This window comes from Drosophila novamexicana, unplaced genomic scaffold (assembly GCF_003285875.2).
Source record: "Drosophila novamexicana strain 15010-1031.04,08,12 unplaced genomic scaffold, DnovRS2.1 tig00000485-arrow-pilon, whole genome shotgun sequence".
NCBI classification, from domain to species: domain Eukaryota; kingdom Metazoa; phylum Arthropoda; class Insecta; order Diptera; family Drosophilidae; genus Drosophila; species Drosophila novamexicana.
The window spans coordinates 4675431-4694894 of record NW_020824808.1 but is presented as its reverse complement, the minus strand read 5'-3'; the positions used below and the strand labels follow the sequence as shown (position 1 = coordinate 4694894).

The 19464-nt window shown below is 37.9% G+C and overlaps 2 protein-coding genes and 1 pseudogene across 2 annotated transcripts; 2 read left to right on the top strand and 1 right to left on the bottom strand.

The window, feature by feature from the left end:
- Positions 1 to 1275: 1275 nt before the first annotated feature.
- LOC115761334 lies at positions 1276 to 2062 on the top strand (annotated as a pseudogene).
- Positions 2063 to 5139: 3077 nt separating this feature from the next.
- On the top strand, positions 5140 to 19464 carry LOC115761326 (esterase B1). Its single transcript, XM_030703059.1, has 5 exons — positions 5140 to 5241; positions 16447 to 16759; positions 16826 to 16976; positions 17045 to 17781; positions 18482 to 19464. The coding sequence occupies exons 1-5, from the start codon at positions 5198 to 5200 to the stop codon at positions 18944 to 18946; spliced, it is 1710 nt and encodes a 569-aa protein (XP_030558919.1). The 5' UTR covers positions 5140 to 5197; the 3' UTR covers positions 18947 to 19464.
- On the bottom strand, positions 10616 to 12041 carry LOC115761327 (growth hormone-inducible transmembrane protein). The gene has a single exon (XM_030703060.1). It carries the CDS (start codon positions 11960 to 11962, stop codon positions 10853 to 10855), a length of 1110 nt encoding a protein of 369 aa, XP_030558920.1. The 5' UTR covers positions 11963 to 12041; the 3' UTR covers positions 10616 to 10852.

Sequence of the window (19464 nt, the reverse complement as noted above, 5' to 3'; positions counted from 1 at the left end):
CTTTCTAGTACGAGTTATTTAAATGTAAGTTGCAGCATTTGTATGATTATTTTTCTCATAAGAGCAATCCTGCATAGCTCCCGCCTGGCGTTATGGCATTCAGGTCTCACAAAATTCAGGGTGTTCCAAGCAAAAACGCTCCGATACCTGTCTGGTGCCTCCTGGTATATAAAACTTCCGATTTGGAAAAAGACCTAGGAGTACCGAAAGTCGGGGGCGTTATAAATATACAGGCTGCAAATTACACGGCCCGACTGGGAAACCATCCTAATCGTCTGGCTAGGCGTCTTCTAAAAAGGCGTAGAATTAGAGGACTCCATACGCGGAGTAGATTGCGAAGGTCTCACCCAATCGATCTCCCAGATCGATTCATAAAGTAACCCTTGTAAATTTGTATAATAGACTACCAAGTAGAGGAAGTAGTTTGTAGTTATAAATTTAATTTATATATTTTATATATTTTATAAATTTTAATTTATCTTATAATTCAGTTGAGTAGTCTAATCTGACCACAGATGAAGTCAAGTTAAGCATTCGCGCCTTTTGCCTAACCTATGTGAATCCTTCTGAATTTTTAAAATCCCAGAAAATAATATTCTTTTTTTCCTTTTTTCTTACATATTTCACGAGTGTGGGCGAAGCGGAAGATGGGTAAAGCTAACACAAACGTGCAGCCAAAACATCAGCAATCCATGCACCATTTCGCTGTGGCGCCGCTGCCGGAGGCACGAGGACGACGCATGCTGCACATGTGCCATATTCGAGACACGGAATGGCTGGGCAAAAGTCACGCGAGATTGTTGAACTCTCTGCAAATTATGATTGTTGGGGTTAGCCATTTCTATCCAAAAGGGGTCGTGGCGAGTGTACTTTTGATTTGATTTTGAAAAATTCATGAGTACAGTGTTGGGGCTTCGTCCCTCCCCCTCCAACTGGGCAACTGTCACGCTGTTTGATGTCTGACAGCTGGCATTTACTTGGTCTTCTTATCATCTGGGGTTCGGCGCGCGTGTACGGGGTGCATAACATTTACTTAGGAACTGTTTGACATAGAACGCATATATGTGTATTTATGAGTATTTGAAATACTTTATAGGATATTTTGATTAGTTCATTTTATAATTAAATTTTCTTTTACTAAACGTTCGTTTAAAAATGATTGGATTGATATTTAAAAATGTATTTGTTTAGTCCTCGAACTGCCCTAAAAAGACGACTTATTCAGAAAAACGGTTATTGATCAGTCAGTTTATAATAAGTTACGTATCGTACGAGATGGCTCGTGGACCTTAGAAACATTTGAAGCGTTTAGCCGCACCAAAGACATGGATGTTGGACAAATCGGGCGGTGTTTTCGCTCCACGTCCCTCAAAAGGTCCACACAAGCTGTGCGAGTCGCTGCCGCTGTTGATCTTCCTGAGAAATCGTCTAAAGTACGCTCTCAACGGCGCCGAGGTGACCAAAATTGTCATGCAGCGCCTCATCAAGGTTGACGACAAGGTGCGCACGGATCCCACCTACCCAGCCGGCTTCATGGATGTCATCACCATTGAGAAGACTGGTGAGTTCTTCCGTCTGGTCTATGATGTGAAGGGACGTTTCACCATTCATCGCATTTCCGCTGAGGAGGCCAAGTACTAGCTGTGCAAGGTGCGCAAGACACAATTGGGTGCCAAGGGCGTGCCATTCCTGGTGACGCGCGATGGCCGCACCAACCGCTATCCCGATCCTCTGGTGCATGCCAACGATACCGTGCAGGTGGACATTGCCACCGGCAAGATCACCGACTACATCAAGTTTGATTCAGGCAACCTCTGCATGATCACTGGAGGTAGAAATTTTGGGACGTGTTGGCACCGTTGTCAACCGTGAGCGTCATCCCGGCTCCTTCGATATTGTGCACATTAAGGATTCGCAGGGTCATGTATTTGCCACTCGTTTGACCAACGTGTTCATCATTGGCAAGGGCAATACGCCTTACATCTCGCTGCCAAAGGGCAAGGGTGTTAAGCTGAACATTTCGGAGGAGCGCGACAAGCGTTTGGCCGCCAAGACCCAATAAATAACATGCCAGCCGGACAGCAGCAGATTAGGGGACAAGAGTAATGAGGATTTTTAACTTTTAGCATAACTCTGTACGTTAGAGCTACGGAATTACAAAACAACGTAAACAAAAGGATATCCAGTAAGGTTTATAACCATGAATATCTAACAAGCTCTACTGAAAAGCTAATTTCATGGGAATGAAATTGTCTCCATTTATATCAGAATATTCAGAAAGCGAACCGTTGAATACAATATGGTTTAACTCAATCATTTCTATGCATAAATGAATAAGATTTTGCCTTTAATTTATTTTGAATTCGAATTTCAACTGAATCAAATCAACTGAAAATATTATTTCCATTCTAGTAAAGAGTATTTGAAAAAAAATCGTTTTTTTGACGGCCAAAGTGCAAAGTTCATATAATTGAACAAAAAGTTTTCATTCAATTCTGTACACAAAACCATAAAAGCATTTGGTCGGGACAAAGAAATTCAAAGAAATGGGAATTCGGATCTGTGATGCATAAGCAGATGGCATAGATCAGGTAAAAAAAAAGACAAAATAAAACCCAAGCACAATTTATAACAAGCACAGCGAAGCAAATGAAGAGCTTAATTTAATTAATCAAAATAATTTAGAACTTAACAATGTGCAAACTAAAGCCAGAAATAGAAGCAAATTTTCAATTGATTTAAATGAATTAAACGCAATAATAATACAAAATAAACAAACGTGCCAAAAGTGCTGAGCACGAGATCGTAAAGAGAGCAGGCAAGTGAGCGGGAGAGCGTGAGAGCGCACCAATAAATGTGACAGCGCTTGATCAAGTTTTGCTCCGCTCTTGCGAAAGCTCCGAGAGCGACAGCTGCAAAACATATGACAGCATAAGTCACGAGAGCTTATGTTGAAAGCAGCCGGCGGTTTTTATTTTTGCGGCGAGCATTGCCCAAGGTCAGACAGTTATCGTATAAGTGTATAAGAACAATGTGAGCGGCATGTGGGGGTCGCAGAAGGGGCGGACGAAATAAAATTACTTTTAATAAGTTAAATCAACTTTGATTTGAGGCAGAGCGCGCGCATTGCGTGCGAATACAATATATGGAGAGATTTTGCGATTAAGCGTGTTCCTCAGTTGCGTGCAGCCCACTAAGTAACGTTTACTAACGGCAACTGGCCATAACTACCTATTATTGCTTGGTCCGAGCAATTGGCTGACCCCATTTTGAAAATTAATACGTTCAAAAGCGCAACACAGCGAAAGCTATAGCGGAAGCTTTAAGCGAGGTAAAAGTTGGCGTGTGGCAACAACAGCAACAGGAGCTCATGGCCTAGTCTCTCAGTCAGCTGTTATATCCTTATTCGTGAGTGTATGTACAGTCTATTTGTTTACTTTGCGCAAAAAGCTTGCGGCGCGTGCAGCTCCACAGCAAGCATAAAAAGCATAGTCATAATATTCATAACTTCATTTTTACCAAAAAATAAGTTACTTTTGAGGTTAGACAACATATCTTGAATATCTTTGTAACGGCAAAATAAATATGATTTGTGTTCAACAGAAAAGCCTTAGATAAGATATAAAGTTGAATTTCAGGCATGTCATGGCAAGGTAGGCCGTATAAGTTGATATAACTATGCCTTATAAATATGAACTTTGCCCTAAAGCATTTCAAATACCCGCGACTGGTATTCCCTGTAAAATACATGATTCATTCACGCCCGGAATAACTGACGCCCACTTGAGCAAACTTCGCCTTATCAATATGATTTATACATGTACAAATGTACTTTTTTATGATTTTTTCAGAAAATTACAATGCGTGTTAGCAAAGAAGCGAAATCACAGTTTGCGAAATCATGTTTCGGAGCACTTGACGTCTGCATATACAAAAAAAAAATACTCATTAACATTTATCAATACTGATAAGGCAAGTACAATAAGGCGCGTTGATTGAGGCTTAACGATATCGTAATAGTGAATCATAAATGATTCAATAGTTTATTAGCTCTGCCATATGGAGCTGTAAGCCTATGCACCATCTGTTGTGATAGGATTACCAGAGGATATAAGAGCTCTTGAGAGAAAATGCATCTCTAAATGCTTTATACTCAATGGGGAAGTCCCGAACGTTGATTGCACTGATTATACCATGCATGTAGTTCACTTTTAGAGCACTATTTCTCTCACTCTCTCTCTCTCTCTCTCTCGTTCGCTGTGTCTCTTTGCCCCTATATGGATTACAGCATGACTTTTACTTCGCAGTAAAGCACCAAAGCGTCAATGCATAACAACAAGAACAGCCACTGAGAAAATCAAGAAGAAGCATAAGCACGCACAGCAACAACAACAGCAAGCAAGTCAGCAGCAGCTTGTTTCGCGCGCTCTTTATGCTCGACGGAGAGCTTTCGCATGTGCCTTGTGCTTAGAACTTTAGCGTGGGGCTTTACCGTCGCGTGCTTGCAAAACAGTTGATGAGCTGCCTTCAAGCCAAACGGACGTAGTACAAAGTGTAACTAAAGAGGCTAAATAGAAGCAACAGCTAGCTAATACAATATCAACTAGAACAACAATAGCCACAATAGCACAGCAACAAAAACAACAATAATATAATATAAACTATTATAGAATTTATTTAAATTCACGCGGCACGGCAACAACAACGACAACAACACCAAAAATAACAACAACAGTATTCGTGTGGTTTTTATTTCGCTTAAAAGCAAAAGTTATGTGATAAGCAAAAGATTCGGCGTGTGCGTGTGTGTGCTTTTTTCGCAGTGACAATATCCTGCGTGTGCTTGTGCGCGTGTTTTTATAGCTGCGCAGGACGTGCCAGCCGAAAGCTGCTTATCAGTGTAATAGCTGTTGCTGCAGCAGCCTATCTCGTTTTTTTTGGCAATCAGGCACAAGGTCAAGTCAACAGCTGGCAAAGGACCTAACAAAAACAAACAAACTAAACAAATAAAACAAATCTATTTGATAACAATCATTTTGATGGTGAAATTAAAACATAAATATAATAAAAAAAGTATTTATTGATTTAATATAAAAACAAAAAATATATATATATTTGAAAAGCAAGAAAAGCAAATTTTTAATAAAAATTACATTTGACGACGTCGCAACAACTACAACAAAAAATACACAACAAAATGTCTTCCATGGCTGCATTTGATCAAATCAAAATTGGACTCAAGTAAGCGCGACAATAAAGCCCTATAAGTCCTAAGTGTACATGTATATAAGTTGTTTAATATATTAATAATAATAAATAATAGCAAAATGAGCCCTGCGGAAAATCATGTACAGTTTCCAACGATTTATTTCAATTGCATATTGCTCAGCAGCTGATTAAAGTAGAACTGATTCAGTTTGTTCAGATCATTAAATCCATAGTCTTAGCTAATTTGTTTTGGCATTTAATTAATCTCTGGTACTTGACGTAATTTATAAACTTTAATGTACCTAAACTGTTTAATTATGGTTGCCTTTTAAAGTCAGTTGAATGACATCAGCGAATTGTGTCATCTATAAGAAACAATAATATTTTACATATGAATAAAATATAATATATAGTTTCAGAGTGTAGGAGTGTACATGACTATGTTGCTTGTTTAATAGTTACCCTATGCACAGTATGTAGTTTAAGATAATAAAAAGTTAACCACAAAAAAATTAAAGAAAATCTATATATTACGTTGCTGCTGATAGATAACGAAGTCTAAATAAGAATTTTGTTATATATGGAATTTGAAGGATTTACGCTACTTCTTAAAAACTGGGTATGATGTTATATCTTCTTATTATTCAAGGCTTACATATCAAATTCGTAGTCCGTAGCTCTCATAGAATCAGAGTTTGCCGAGATAAATATTATAAACAAACTTTTTCATGCGATGCTCAATATTATTGCAAACCTCGTAAACCCCATCTACATATTACAGGGCATTAAACAGCTACCTACAAACTAATAAGCAAACAAGATATATAATATATGCATCTAAAGTTATGTTTTAATAAAATGTCAAGAGAAATCAGCTTAATGAAAGCATTTATATATATGTGTATATATCTATCAACTTGTAGGTAGCGACATTTATAGTGTATATAGACATATATTTGCTCAGATAAGCGAGGCAAATATAACTCGAGCAAATCCCGGTGATAAAATATTTATATAGCAAACAAAAGCGCTTTTGTCTGCGCGGGCATTTGTTAATTAAATGAATTTTTAAAGTAAATTGCAGCAATTTGTGTGTTGTTTGCCCCCAAGTCCTTTGGCGACTAAGGACCAAGCACACGTCGCCATCCTGTGCAAATGAGTTACACTGTGTGTCAAGCCTTAACGGCAATATGTTGACGCCAGGACCTACAATTTTCTGACAACTCATGTTAACTTCTGTCCATATTGTGCGCCATGCTCTACGCACGGGTCTCCCCATTCCATTGGTTCCCGAGCACTCTGTAATTTGTCTGCATAACGAGTAAACATAAACACGGCGAATGACAGCGCCAAGCGCACAGTGTCATTAGAGGGGCTCATTGTCATTTTGATGGTCTTTTTTTCTCTGTCTGTCTCTGCCGGCACTTTAACTACGCAAATAATTAGGTAGAGAACTGCTCTCAAAGCGTCCCGCGGCTTTAAAAACACAAAATGAGTGTGATCTAATTGAGCGTGCTTTACAAGCAGATACCTTGCACTCCGCTGCGACCTGTTGGAACGTACTTTCAAAGTGCCTTCTATGCGATTTTCAATTTAAGCCATGGCTGTACTGGCTCTTTTCCATAGTTTCAACCCATAGGCAAGATATTCTTTAATATCTGTTTATTTTTCGATTGTTATAATCTTTTGCACTTAAAGAAAAAATCGTAAAACTGTCTCTTATTATAAATGGGACATCAATAGTCGATCATTTCGTTATCGATTACATGTGATCAAGCTATCGATAATTTGATATATCATTTAAATATAGTTTGCTTTTGAGTCTGTTTATGTAAACAATAGATGTACATACCACCTATTCAGATGTCCCACCAATATATAATATACCCCATCAGCCCCTTTCCTTGAGTACAGGGTATGAGAAAACTATAGAAACAGCAACCTATTTATGTAAATTCTGTCTATTGTACAAAAACCCAAGCTGAGTCATTTGTGTCATAGCGAAATATTTGAGAGAACGGACAAAGAGATTGTGCTATGAGATCAGCAGTAGAGCATCAGGTTTGCTTGCCAAACCATAAAAGCAACTAATTTGATAATATTGCTGCCTACATGAAATGGGCAGACGGGCAAGTTCTGGCTTGTAGAGCTCCACAGCTCGTAAGCTCTATTAAAAGCGAAACAGAACTTGTTTTGTACTGTGGAGCTCTAATACCCTTTTAATTCCCAGAAGTTCTACACACTGTATGGCTTAAGGTGCGTACACATAATTGTAGTAGGCTTGGGACTAATTAATAATTGCTTATTTCTGGAGGGGACTCACAAAAGCTCGCAGAACTTGAATTTGCGCTTCCTCTTTCGCTTGAAATCATCAAACTATTTTTGTACCAAGACAGTGAACTAAAAAAGCTCGTCAATTTGTAACTCGCTTTTGTAGTTTTTATGAAGCCTTAATTAAAGCTTCATTTGCTTGGAATTCCCAAAGAGTTTTGGCAGCTGCAGCTCTTTCTAGTTAGTTGGTATTGTTGTTGACGAAAGGTATTTCACATAGTCGATTGCAATGATATTACAATAAACTGTTTCATTAATAGAAGTCCTTTAATTGCCATTTTCAATTTGCATAGTTTTTATAGCGAAATATATATAGAGAAATTTATTAATTTTATTTTAATAACCTTTTTATTTGTTTGTTTTAATTTTAATAAACTGTATTTTCGTGGAAAACATTTTTAGCAAAATTTATGAATTGATATTTTAATTATGCCATTTCTTACATTTTTACTTTGTGGCCATGTGCAACATTTTGTCGCAACTCCGGCCAGCCATGTTTTATTTCGCGGAAAAATTTACATATCTATTGTTTGGCTGTGATTTATTCCATGACATTTGAGCCGGGTAACCGGCCAACCCACTCGTCATTTATATTCATAAAGTATTTAATAAATAAATTTCAGCAGTAAAACTTCAAATTGTCAATTTATTCTGCTCGAATTATTGATGTATTTTAAGCTTGTAGCCATTGTTCAATTTGATCAATTGTTCCCATAATTGAACAAAACATATTTATTTATCTTATACATCTGCCTTTACATCACTGACGCCTATTAACCTTCAGATTTATTGTATTTCTCACACGATTCTCGGCGCACGTGTGGCATTTGACCAAATTGAATTAAACATTTGGCAGCTCAGCAATTAAACTGCTCAATAATGGGCCTTCGTCAAACAAAATTTGATGCAATGCAAAAGCATTCTACTGTGCGCGTCTCTTTGCTAATTTTATAGTTTCAATATCTTTTTGTGTTTTTTTATTTTTCATTCTAACGTTAAATAAACACAAATTTCCTCATATTTGCCCTGGGTGCCAAATATTTTATGTGTTGTCTTTTCGCTTTTCGGGAGCTATTCGACATTGCTCATACGCCGCGTGTTGCGTTCCGCAGCAACTCTTCTTGCATTTGTCGCTGTCGCTCTTGTTCAGCTCGCCCACACTACTCAACCGCATACACTAGCGCACTCACCTTCATACATGTGTATCTGTCTATACATATGTATCTGTGAGCTCGTCAATTTCATTTAATTTTGTCGCGTTTTGTATGCCTCTTTTTCTGTGAGTTTTTTATGGCGAGCAAAAAATAGTTGCCACAGCAGCAGCAGCATTTGATATAGGTTTATTATGTATGTACATAAAAATCTCTTTTCTATTGAATTGTATATATATATGTGTGTATATATGCGTATATTCAAGAAGATATTTCTATGGCTAACACGTGAGCTAATAAAAAGGAAATATAAAAACCTAAATTTAAACTTAGAACTTTTTATTTCAATTGCATTTTAAAATATTTTATTAATTAAGAAAAACAAAACAATATCTAATTGCAATTATTTTGATTTTTTTAATATTTTAATAATTGAGTCAGCACCAAACATTAAGCAAACACAATAAAACAGTTATCTTAGAAATCAAATAATTGTTTCAATATTTGAAAATTGGTTTTTATTTCAACTAGCTTGCCTTAGGGCTTATAATATATACATATATATAAAATATATATTTAAAATAATATTTGCAAAGCGCAGATCAATTACACTTAGCAGCAAAAATTTATTGCAGTTATGCAACCTAAATTGTAGCTATTATTTCGCTAGCTTTATTTGAGCTGCGGCTACTTTTCCAGGTTAATTGGATTGTATAACAGTATAAAATAAAAGAACATCGAAATTCAATTAAGCCTTTGTCCTCAATATTGTTTAAGTAAGTGCCGTGATGCGTTTAGAACTACATTTCAAATTGCCGTTAGTCATATACTAAATATTTAAGCACACTACGCGGTAAACATTCCTTGACATGGCTGACATCAGAGTTGAAAAAAAGCAAGCCAGCAAGTAACGCTTACCTTGTGCTTTATCCTTGCGCCACTTGCGAGCTTTCATTCCGTATGAGCAGCAGGGGTTGTGCGCCTGCGATTCATTCATAAGCAGCGGCAGGCGAAAAAAAGCTCGCGCGTGTAAGCTTTCGCCTTGGCTGCCTTGCGTGTCAAGGTCAACAGGACCTGCCGCTGACAGATGCGCTTATAACCAGCAGAATGGACACAAGCTAAAAACTAAACAAATAGTGTCGAAAGTTTCTTTTTGTTACGGAAATGATGTGACTGCGCTGATGTAGGTTTCCTTTTTCCTTTTTTATACAAATTTTTCCGGTCTGATTTTTTGTTGTGATGATTCTAATATGGTTTTTAATGGGACTCGGCATTTGACGAGTTTGCCTTTTGCTGTTTAGCTTGTCCGTGCACATGCCTGATAATTATGGTGCGCGGGGGGCTGATGAATGGATGTGGCCAGACTGCCGACAGACTCGTCAGTTTATAGAAAATTAATGCAATTATTACGACATATTCTGTTGCATGACGGCGCTTATCACTAGGGGCCAGACAGTGAGAAAGTCAGAGATAGAGAGTGCGAGAGATTACAATGATTTTATTTGTTATAGTTGCTGATAGAACTAGCGAGCAAAGGTGCTATTGTCTGTGTTGTTCAGGCTCAATGTGGTTCAATGACACAAGCTGAAATTACTCACTTAAGCATGGGAGCAAAATGAACAATGAAAGCAACTATTCAGTGTGAGCGTGAGCCACGGCAACTTAATGTGCACTTGAACTTTTTAATGGTTCAGTGAGATTAATTTAAAGTGACAGTTAAGTCCAAGTACTATAGAAAATTCTTCACAGTTAGCAAAGTCGAGCTTTATGATTTGATTGAATTTTGCGTGTACTCGTGGAGCTTTGAGCCTTTTTAGGTAAATTAGGTGGGCTTTATACGCTTGCGGCTTTAATTGTGCTTTCAAGCTTGTTCTACTTTAAAATTGTTGTGCATAGACTTTAAGTCAAATACAATTCATATTGCTATTTTAATTGCTTCTTTAAAATATGTTGTAATTAGCTAAACCTTGATATTAAATAATTCAATGCTACTAGTCCTTCCAACTACAAGTAGTAAATCCCACTTAAAACATTTCCGAATTTCCGTGTACTTTAAATCGATTATTGCACAATTTTGAAACAAACTGCAACCTAAATAAAAAAAAATATACCAAAGCAATTTTGAATATCTGCCTTCCGTTGTCCTCGCTTTGCCTACTTAATTACTTCTTTTTGCGCTGATCTCCTTGGGATAAAATGATGGCAATGCGTATGAATATATTCAGGGCGTCCATATAAATAGCTAGTGCATTGTTGATTGGATCGTAGCGGACATATCCGTGTTCCGGATACATCTCAGCTGCCTTAACAATGCGCTGCGTGTCGTGAAGCAAGAAAGCGCTAAACAGAATCAGGCCGCCGTATAAAGATATGGATGCCAGACCGGCGCCGAGAGCTGTTGTCGGCGGCAGCCACATGGATGCCAGCGATGAGGCAAATATGACGCCCAGGCCAATGGCCAAGGGACCACCAATATGCAGGAATCTGTCGCTGGGCGCACATGCGGCCACCGTGGAGAGAGCGCCTACAATGCCGCCCGTATAGAGCAGAGCCCGCACCAATATCGGACCGCCCAGAAAGCACATGGGCGCCACAACAGCTCCCATGACGGCGCAATGCAATGCCCAGGCCAATTGCTTCATGCCCAGGCCCGGCTCATATTCCAGCGCTTGCGTCAATGCGCCCGTGCCCATGACCAGACCCATCGTCACCAGGGTAGCCAGCCAGCCGCTGCGCATGATTAGCTGTAACAGCTGCTCCGATTGAAAGACAGTGGCTGCCGATGCTGCAGTGACGGCACAGGAGGCGCCAAAGTATGCGTAGGTGGCGTGTATGCGATCCCTTACGTACTGCGGCCACATGACCGAGTGATCGTAGATGCTCGGCTGATTGGCCAGACCTAGGCCGTAATAGCAGAGCCCGACGAGACCCATGAGTGCCGCACCTGCCGCTGCGCCCTTTCCCATGGAGTAGGCGTTCTCGCTGGGCGGACCCATCATGCGTTCCTTGAGCGTGGGTGCCTTTGTGCGCTGGTCCAAGTGGGATCGATTGCGATTTTCCGGCTCCTCGGAAAAGTTACGTCTCATATTAGGACGTTTTGGTAGCAGCAGCGTTTTGTGCTGCTTGGGCACCGCAACTTGCATTTGGTCGGGTCTGCATCTGGGCGCCTGCAGCGTTGACTTCCAAAGTCCCTGGCCGCCGTTGATGGGTGCCTTGCACAGCAGCCGTGTCGAACGCGCTGGCAGGATATGCGCCAAACGTGCCAAAAGCATTTCTGTAGGATTTTGAATATTGTTCGATTAAGGAATTTCAATGAATTGATGTTTTGGATTTAAATCACAATGTGCCTATTGCACGCTTGTCGAAAGTTGTTTAACATATTTGTTTGGAAGAGAGCGTCAAATGTAATAAATGGTTGCAATGCTCAAATCTAGTTGTGGAAAAAAAAAGAAAAATAAAAAAATAGAATACAAAAATACTTAAATATGTATATATTTATGCATATATTTAAAGAATATACCAAATGATTCTTACAATATTTATATACAAATTAACTAAACATAAGTTTTAAGTATTAGTATATCTAATATAAATACATTTTAACTAAAGATTTATTTGCTTAATACATAGAAAATTTCATTTAGTTTTTATTTATGTTATTCATTTATGTGTCAGGGTCAATTTAAAATATAGAAAAATTAAGGATATCTTTCGCACGCCAAAGATTTTATACCCTTATGCAGATATGTTAGAGTAGTGAATTCGATAACAGAATATTTTGCCCTATAACAATCTACTTTTCGATATCTTTATCTTTACTATAGCAGCTATACCATATAGTGGCCCGATGCTGTTTTGTATATATATGAGTTTTACGGCTATAAACTAATAAATCCCAAATTTTGTCAATGTTTATACGAAAAAGGTGTCCATACCATTACCTACTTTTCGGTCTTATGCAAAGTTTCAAGATGATAGCTCTAAAACATAGAGATTAGTTCGCATAGAAACAGACGGACAGACGGATGTAGCTATATAAACTCGGCTCTTGATGCTAATCTAGAATATATATACTTTATGGGGTCGGAAGGTTATAAAGTAATAAAGCTATTATAATAAATATGTAAATATAAATAAACTATATTTATAGTTGTATTTTCAGTTTTTTATCAAAAGAAAAATACAAATTCGATTTAATATATATCATAAACGACCAAAGTTTTCCACTTAAGATACGCACCAAAATTTACATATATCATATTTGACACTCATTATGCGACAATCTCGTAAAGGTCTTTATAATATTTGGCTGCAAACTATTTTCAGTTGGCCAAATCTGAAATACCTTCAATTGTTTGGCAAATGTCAGCAATTATGTGATACAAATAAACTGATTTTCAGTGTATATATGAGCCACAGGAATGCCAGAATTGCAGAAATCACAAATGTTGCACTTACAAACAAATATTCGAGCACAAATTCGTATATGAACTGGTCATCCACTTGTCTGACGGTCCATTCGATGCCTTTTGCTTATTTGTCTTTTAATTGCCTGTTATTTTTTATTTTTTTTTTGCTGTCGTCAGAGAAAGAGCAACAAGATTTTGTTTATTTTTATTTATTTGGAAATTTTATTTTCGAACGCAAAGCTCTAGAACACGTAAATCCGAGGCGAAATTTTAAACGAATGAAACGCTTTGCACATAGATCATGTCCCCTTTGGGTACATTACAATTGGATGAATCGAGCGTAAAATTGGCTGCATTTAATTAGCTGCTCATAACAATTTGTAAAACGCACAAATTTATGTCTCCGAAATATCCCAATTTAGGTGTGTCCCTCGTTGCCGTAGGGCCTCAAGCGAAATAACTTTGCCACACGCAATGTCAACATTAGAAATTTTCTTGTACTTTTTTATGACACGCATCCCGTCTTGAACATTTTTGATATTGACCTTTCTTTTTATGGGACGCTGCTGGGCATTCGCTGAATCGTTCGACTGGCTTTTCACCCAATATTTCTATGGCAAAGTTCAGGGCCAACGCTTCGATAGTCAAAAACTCAGAAGCATTGCCATATATGATAGCCGAAAAAAATAACACACCAACAAAATATACAACAGCTCGTCGGGCTATTAATAAGCATAAATATGACATATTTTTGCCGAGTTTGCTGAAATGCAAAAAAAAAAAAACTGAATAAAATAACAAATCACGAGGGAACAACAGCTAGAAACATGCGTAGGTTTTTGTTGCTTTATAGCGCTGAATGCTTAAGATTTGCTTTAAAATTAAAGCACGTTTCATTTGATGACCAAATGCAGTCAAAGCTGTAAAATCCCATGTCTACACATATTTTATTTAGAATAGACAAGTGAGATGAACACATTAGATACTTCTTGTAAGCCAGAAGCTTGTCTTTCAGCCCGAAGGAATAGAGAGAAAATAAATACAATGCCACCTTGTAAAAGGGAAGTGTTTTCAAATATATTGTATTATGCGCATTTATGCGATAGCCTTGAAATCTATAATAAACAGATTGATTCTTGCGACAGCGTAAATATTATAGTATTTGGTGTAAATATTTAGATACATATTTAAAGAGGTGAAAATATTGTCAACTATTTTCAATTCAATTTATAACCTTGCAGAGTGTGTTTTTTTTGTCATGAAATGTGTTACATATATTCCAGATCAGCATCAACATCCTTGTTGATATAGCCATGTCCGACTGTCCATCTGGCTGCTCTCATGCGAACTAGTCGCTTAGTCTTAAAGCCATCGCCTTGAATATGCAAAGCTCCGCCTTGCTGTTGCAGGCAGTAAATGTGTCGAAACTGGTCGGATCGGACCACAATATCGGTACGATCAGTCACGAAGTAGGTTTCTGTATAAGAAACTTTTGTATTTACCAAAATATCGTGGCCAAACTCGGCATTTATTAGTTTCACTATGCTCCTCATATGTATGCAAATTCTTTTCAACATCAGACAACTGTATAATATAGCTGCAATCATATAGGAACTATCGCTCGAAAAGTAGGTTCCTGTATGGCAATATGTTATGGTTTCCAAGATATTTGGATCAAATCATATCTTCAAGAGGCAAATGTCTACAATGCCATTTTAATCTTTCTCTATGATTTTTATTTTACTTAATTATATTTACACATGATGGTATACAATAAAAACAAAAAACAATAGTGGCTTGATCTCATAATTTGTAATTTATTAATTATAATTTCAAGGGTTTCCTATTAAGAAATGTTGAACTTTCTTAAATAAGAAATAAAATATTTTTAAAAAATATGTAACTTTTATTTTTTTAGAATAACAAAAGATGTATTGTTGCCACTTAAAAGAGATTGGAAACTATTTGGGCAAAAATCTTATTTATAAAATATTCATATATATATTATAGGGTTCCAGACTTTTTTTTTTTTATAAATACATTTTTATTTATACACTCTGCCAAACATAATAGTGAAAATATTTGAAAAACCAATTTTTTATAATATTTTAATATAACCACATACCTAGACTTTTTGTTAAGTGTAACATTTTTATTGCTACTTCAAGCCAAATAAAAAAGGGAGAAAAATTTGAATTGTTAATATTTAAACACAACTACATTCCCAGACTTTGTTTTACAATGTAACCTTTTTATGGCTACTTCAAGTAAAATAAAATATGGAACATATCTTACAAATTTTGTCGCTAATATTTTAATATAACTGCATTCTCAGACTTTCTGCAAATGAAACCGGTTTTTAACTTTCCACTAATTTAAATTTTAGTGCATATTTTGTTGTAATAACTAGTTGGTCTTACAAAGTATGCACTTTAATTTCAAGGGACAGAAATTTATTGCTTTTCATACTTTTTATCTGAATCAAACCAAAAAAGTTTGGATAAATATCGTGCTACCTATATTTTGTTTATCGTCAAATAAAAAGCAGCAACAATTTGTTTTAGTAAGACGTACTAGTTTTAACAAAATAAAAAAAGATTTATAAGCAAGCAGACGGAAACACAATTTTTTTTTTCGCTTCTTAAGAGTCGCGCAACACGTCTCAATTCTTGGGGCTGCGGCTGATAAATGGCAAACACCTGGCTCGCGACGAAGTGCTGATAAGGAATTGGCTTTATCACTGGCCGTGTCTATTCATATACATATATGCATTAGCTGAACAAGGGAAAGACGGCCCATCAATAAAAGCATTGATGCCGGAAATCACATCGTTCATTTTGACTGATTAATGGCAAACGCTTTCAATTTTTAAGGCTAAAGTACAACAGGAAAGCCCACACTTAGATAAAAGATATATACCCTGTTTATTAAATGGGAATTTGAATAAATTTCGGAATGATACAGGGTTTCATTTTTATGGCTGCGAGGCTATATACAAAATATAGCCTCTTTATCGATAGTTTAATTAAATCTTGGATTTAACTTGATGTAACGCTTATAGACTTAAGTGTTTAAGTGCTGCATAATCGTACCTTGTAAATAAAGTGCTCAATAATATAACTTGTCTCACCGAAAGTTTCAGTCCTTGGAACTACAATGCGATAGGAAATTGTAGTCAGCCTTTTGGTATACGCTGTAAACTAAGAGTTTTCAAATAATCAATCTTAACCATATTCTGTAAGTTGACAGTTTCATAAGAACTTTAACTGTGCTCAGGTTAATCCCAATATAAACTGATAATTGCAAATCTCTAATAGCTTCTCTTGACGTTCATTCTCGCTTTGCAGAATGGTCGACTTCAAGGTGCAACAGCGTCGTTATCGTACCAGCGAAAAGACTGTCGTCAGCACCACCTATGGCCCCATCAAGGGGGTCAAACGCAAGTCCATCTATGGTCAATCGTATTTCAGTTTCGAGCGTATACCCTTTGCCAAGCCACCAGTTGGGGAGCTGCGCTATAGGGCGCCACAGCCACCAGAAATATGGACTGAGGTCAAAAGCTGCACATCACAGGGTCCAAAGCCGCTTCAGAAGCATTTTGTATTCGAGATGACAGATGGTTCTGAGGACTGTCTCTATCTCAATGTGTATACCAAGAATGTAAGTGAAAAAGAAACGAAAAACTCATATGTTTACAATTTATTTATAATTACTTTTATCGCACAGTTATATCCCACTAAACCAATGCCTGTCATGGTCTGGATCTATGGCGGCGGCTTTCAGTTTGGCGAGGCCTCACGTGAATGCTACAGTCCAGACTATTTGCTGCGCGAGGATGTGGTCGTAATATCCATTAATTATCGCCTGGGTCCACTGGGTGTGTATATAAATTGAATATTATATGAAATATATAAAACCTAATAAATAATTTCACTGTTGCGTTAGGCTTCTTGTGCCTAGAGGATCCCGAGTTTGATGTGCCCGGCAATGCGGGTCTCAAGGATCAGGTCTTGGCTCTACGCTGGGTGAAGGCCAACTGCTCGAGATTTGGCGGCGACTCGAATAATATTACAATTTTTGGTGATAGCGCGGGCAGCGCTTCAGTGCACTACATGATGATAACAGAGCAGACGCGCGGCCTTTTTCACAAGGCCATCTGCATGTCGGGGAATACCCTTTCGCCCTGGGCTGTAACGCCGCAGCGCAATTGGCCTTATCGGCTGGCTGTGCAAGCCGGCTACACGGGCGAAGCTACGGAGCGTGAGGTATGGGAATTCCTGAAGAATGCCAAAGGCTCTGATATAATCAAGGCTAATGGCGAGCTCTGCATCGACGAGGAGAAAAAGGAGCGTATTGGCTTCTCCTTTGGCCCCGTCATCGAACCCTACGAAACCAGCCACTGCGTGGTGCCCACCAAGCCCATCATAATGATGCGCACTGCCTGGAGCAACAGTATACCTCTCATCCTGGGCGGTGTCTCCAACGAAGGTCTGTTGCTCTACTCCGAAACCAAGTCGAATCCCAAGTGTCTCAACGAGCTCGGTGACTGCCGCTACGTGGTGCCTATTGAGCTAAACCTGGATCGCGATAGCGAACTTTGCAAGGACTATGGCGAGCAGCTGCGTCAGTGCTACTATGGCGATAAGACGCCCAGTCTGGACACGCTTCACGAGTATCTGCAGGTGTGTGGGAAGTAGATAACATAGATAATATATCAGTTATCTTTGAAGTGGTTCAGATTAATTATAGTCTGGAACGTATGCGATAGTTTATTCGGATCTCAAAAATCATCTTATCAGAGGTCACAGAAAGCTATCTAATTTTTATTCTTAAACAAATAATTAGTTTGTGATCGATTGTGAAGGTAGAAGAAAGTGTAGTCAGAGTTTTGCATAGAAGAATCACATTTCTTAACTGTTTTTCGAAGGCTTTTTGATGTGCATTTTATTGTGAAATGATAATGAAACTAAAATTTGTCGAAGTTGATAATGAGAGCTTGAAAAAGAAAGACGTTTTTTTGACTTAGCGCTCTAGTCGGAGCTATATGATAAGCCGTAACAATATTGATAAGATTTAGTTATTATTAAACGCAGTAGAGTTTTTTTTTTTGCTTTTGATGAGAACGGCTTTAAGAAGATAGCTATTGATTGATCATTCCTATTTGGTCCGCTAAGCAGAAGATTACTTACTTAAAAAAACCACAAAATATATAATATAATGATATTATCCGGTTATTCTCGATATATATTGTTTCCAGTAGCAAAACTTACAAACTATATTAATTAGCAGAGAGGTGTTGAGAAGCAGATAAAAAAAGTTAATATTTTAATAAGAGAAGAAAGCACATTCACTAATCTATAACTTGTTCTCTCTGCTTTCCAGATGGTCTCACACGAGTACTTCTGGTTCCCCATTTATCGCACAGTATTGTCGCGATTGGAGCACGCGTCGAGCGCACCCACCTATTTGTACCGCTTCGATTTCGACTCGAAGCACTTTAATCATCTGCGCATACTCAGCTGTGGCAAGAAGGTGCGTGGCACCTGCCACGGCGACGATTTGTCGTATCTGTTTTACAATTCGCTAGCGCGCAAGCTCAAGAATCATACGCGGGAATACAAATGCATCGAGCGCTTGGTCGGCTTGTGGACACATTTTGCCACATATGGCAATCCCAATTATGATCCCGAGCAGGCGGAACTGTGGGAGCCTGTGTCGGCCAGTGCAGTTGAGAAGCATCAGCTGAAGTGCCTTAATATATCCGACGATCTGAAGATAATCGATGTGCCCGAGCTGCGCAAATTGATGGTCTGGGAGAGTTTCTTTAAGCGCGACGAGCTGCTGTGAACAAGGGTGTGCTGTGAGGGGAATGGGGGCCTCTACTTAGCATTAGCATTAGCTTTATGTTGAAAACAATGCAAAGCGTAGCTTTAAAGTCTAGAAAGAACCATCTATATATGTGCTGTTAAGTTTGTCCAAGAACGAAATTCTATTTAAGCCTGTTCAAGTTTGATCCCTGTCTATAATGTCTACAGATCGCTGTTAGATTCAGATACTAATTATTATAATTGAGGTTATCTCTAGAGAATGATATAAGTCGCCACTGAAGTACCTTTTGATAACGCGTTATGGATCCGTACGGCCAATGAATGTGCATAAAGAAAATGTTCCTTATGAGTCGCAAAAGAAAAACTACTTATATCAAGCATATATTTCCTATATATATATGCATAAGGCTGTCAGAGCGCCCTAAAACTATGATTTTTCTTGTATTATATGGCGTTCAGTTCTCTTCCGTGCACAAAAAAAAAACAACAACTTACCCAAATAATACTATTTTTTATATATATTATTATTTTTTGAAT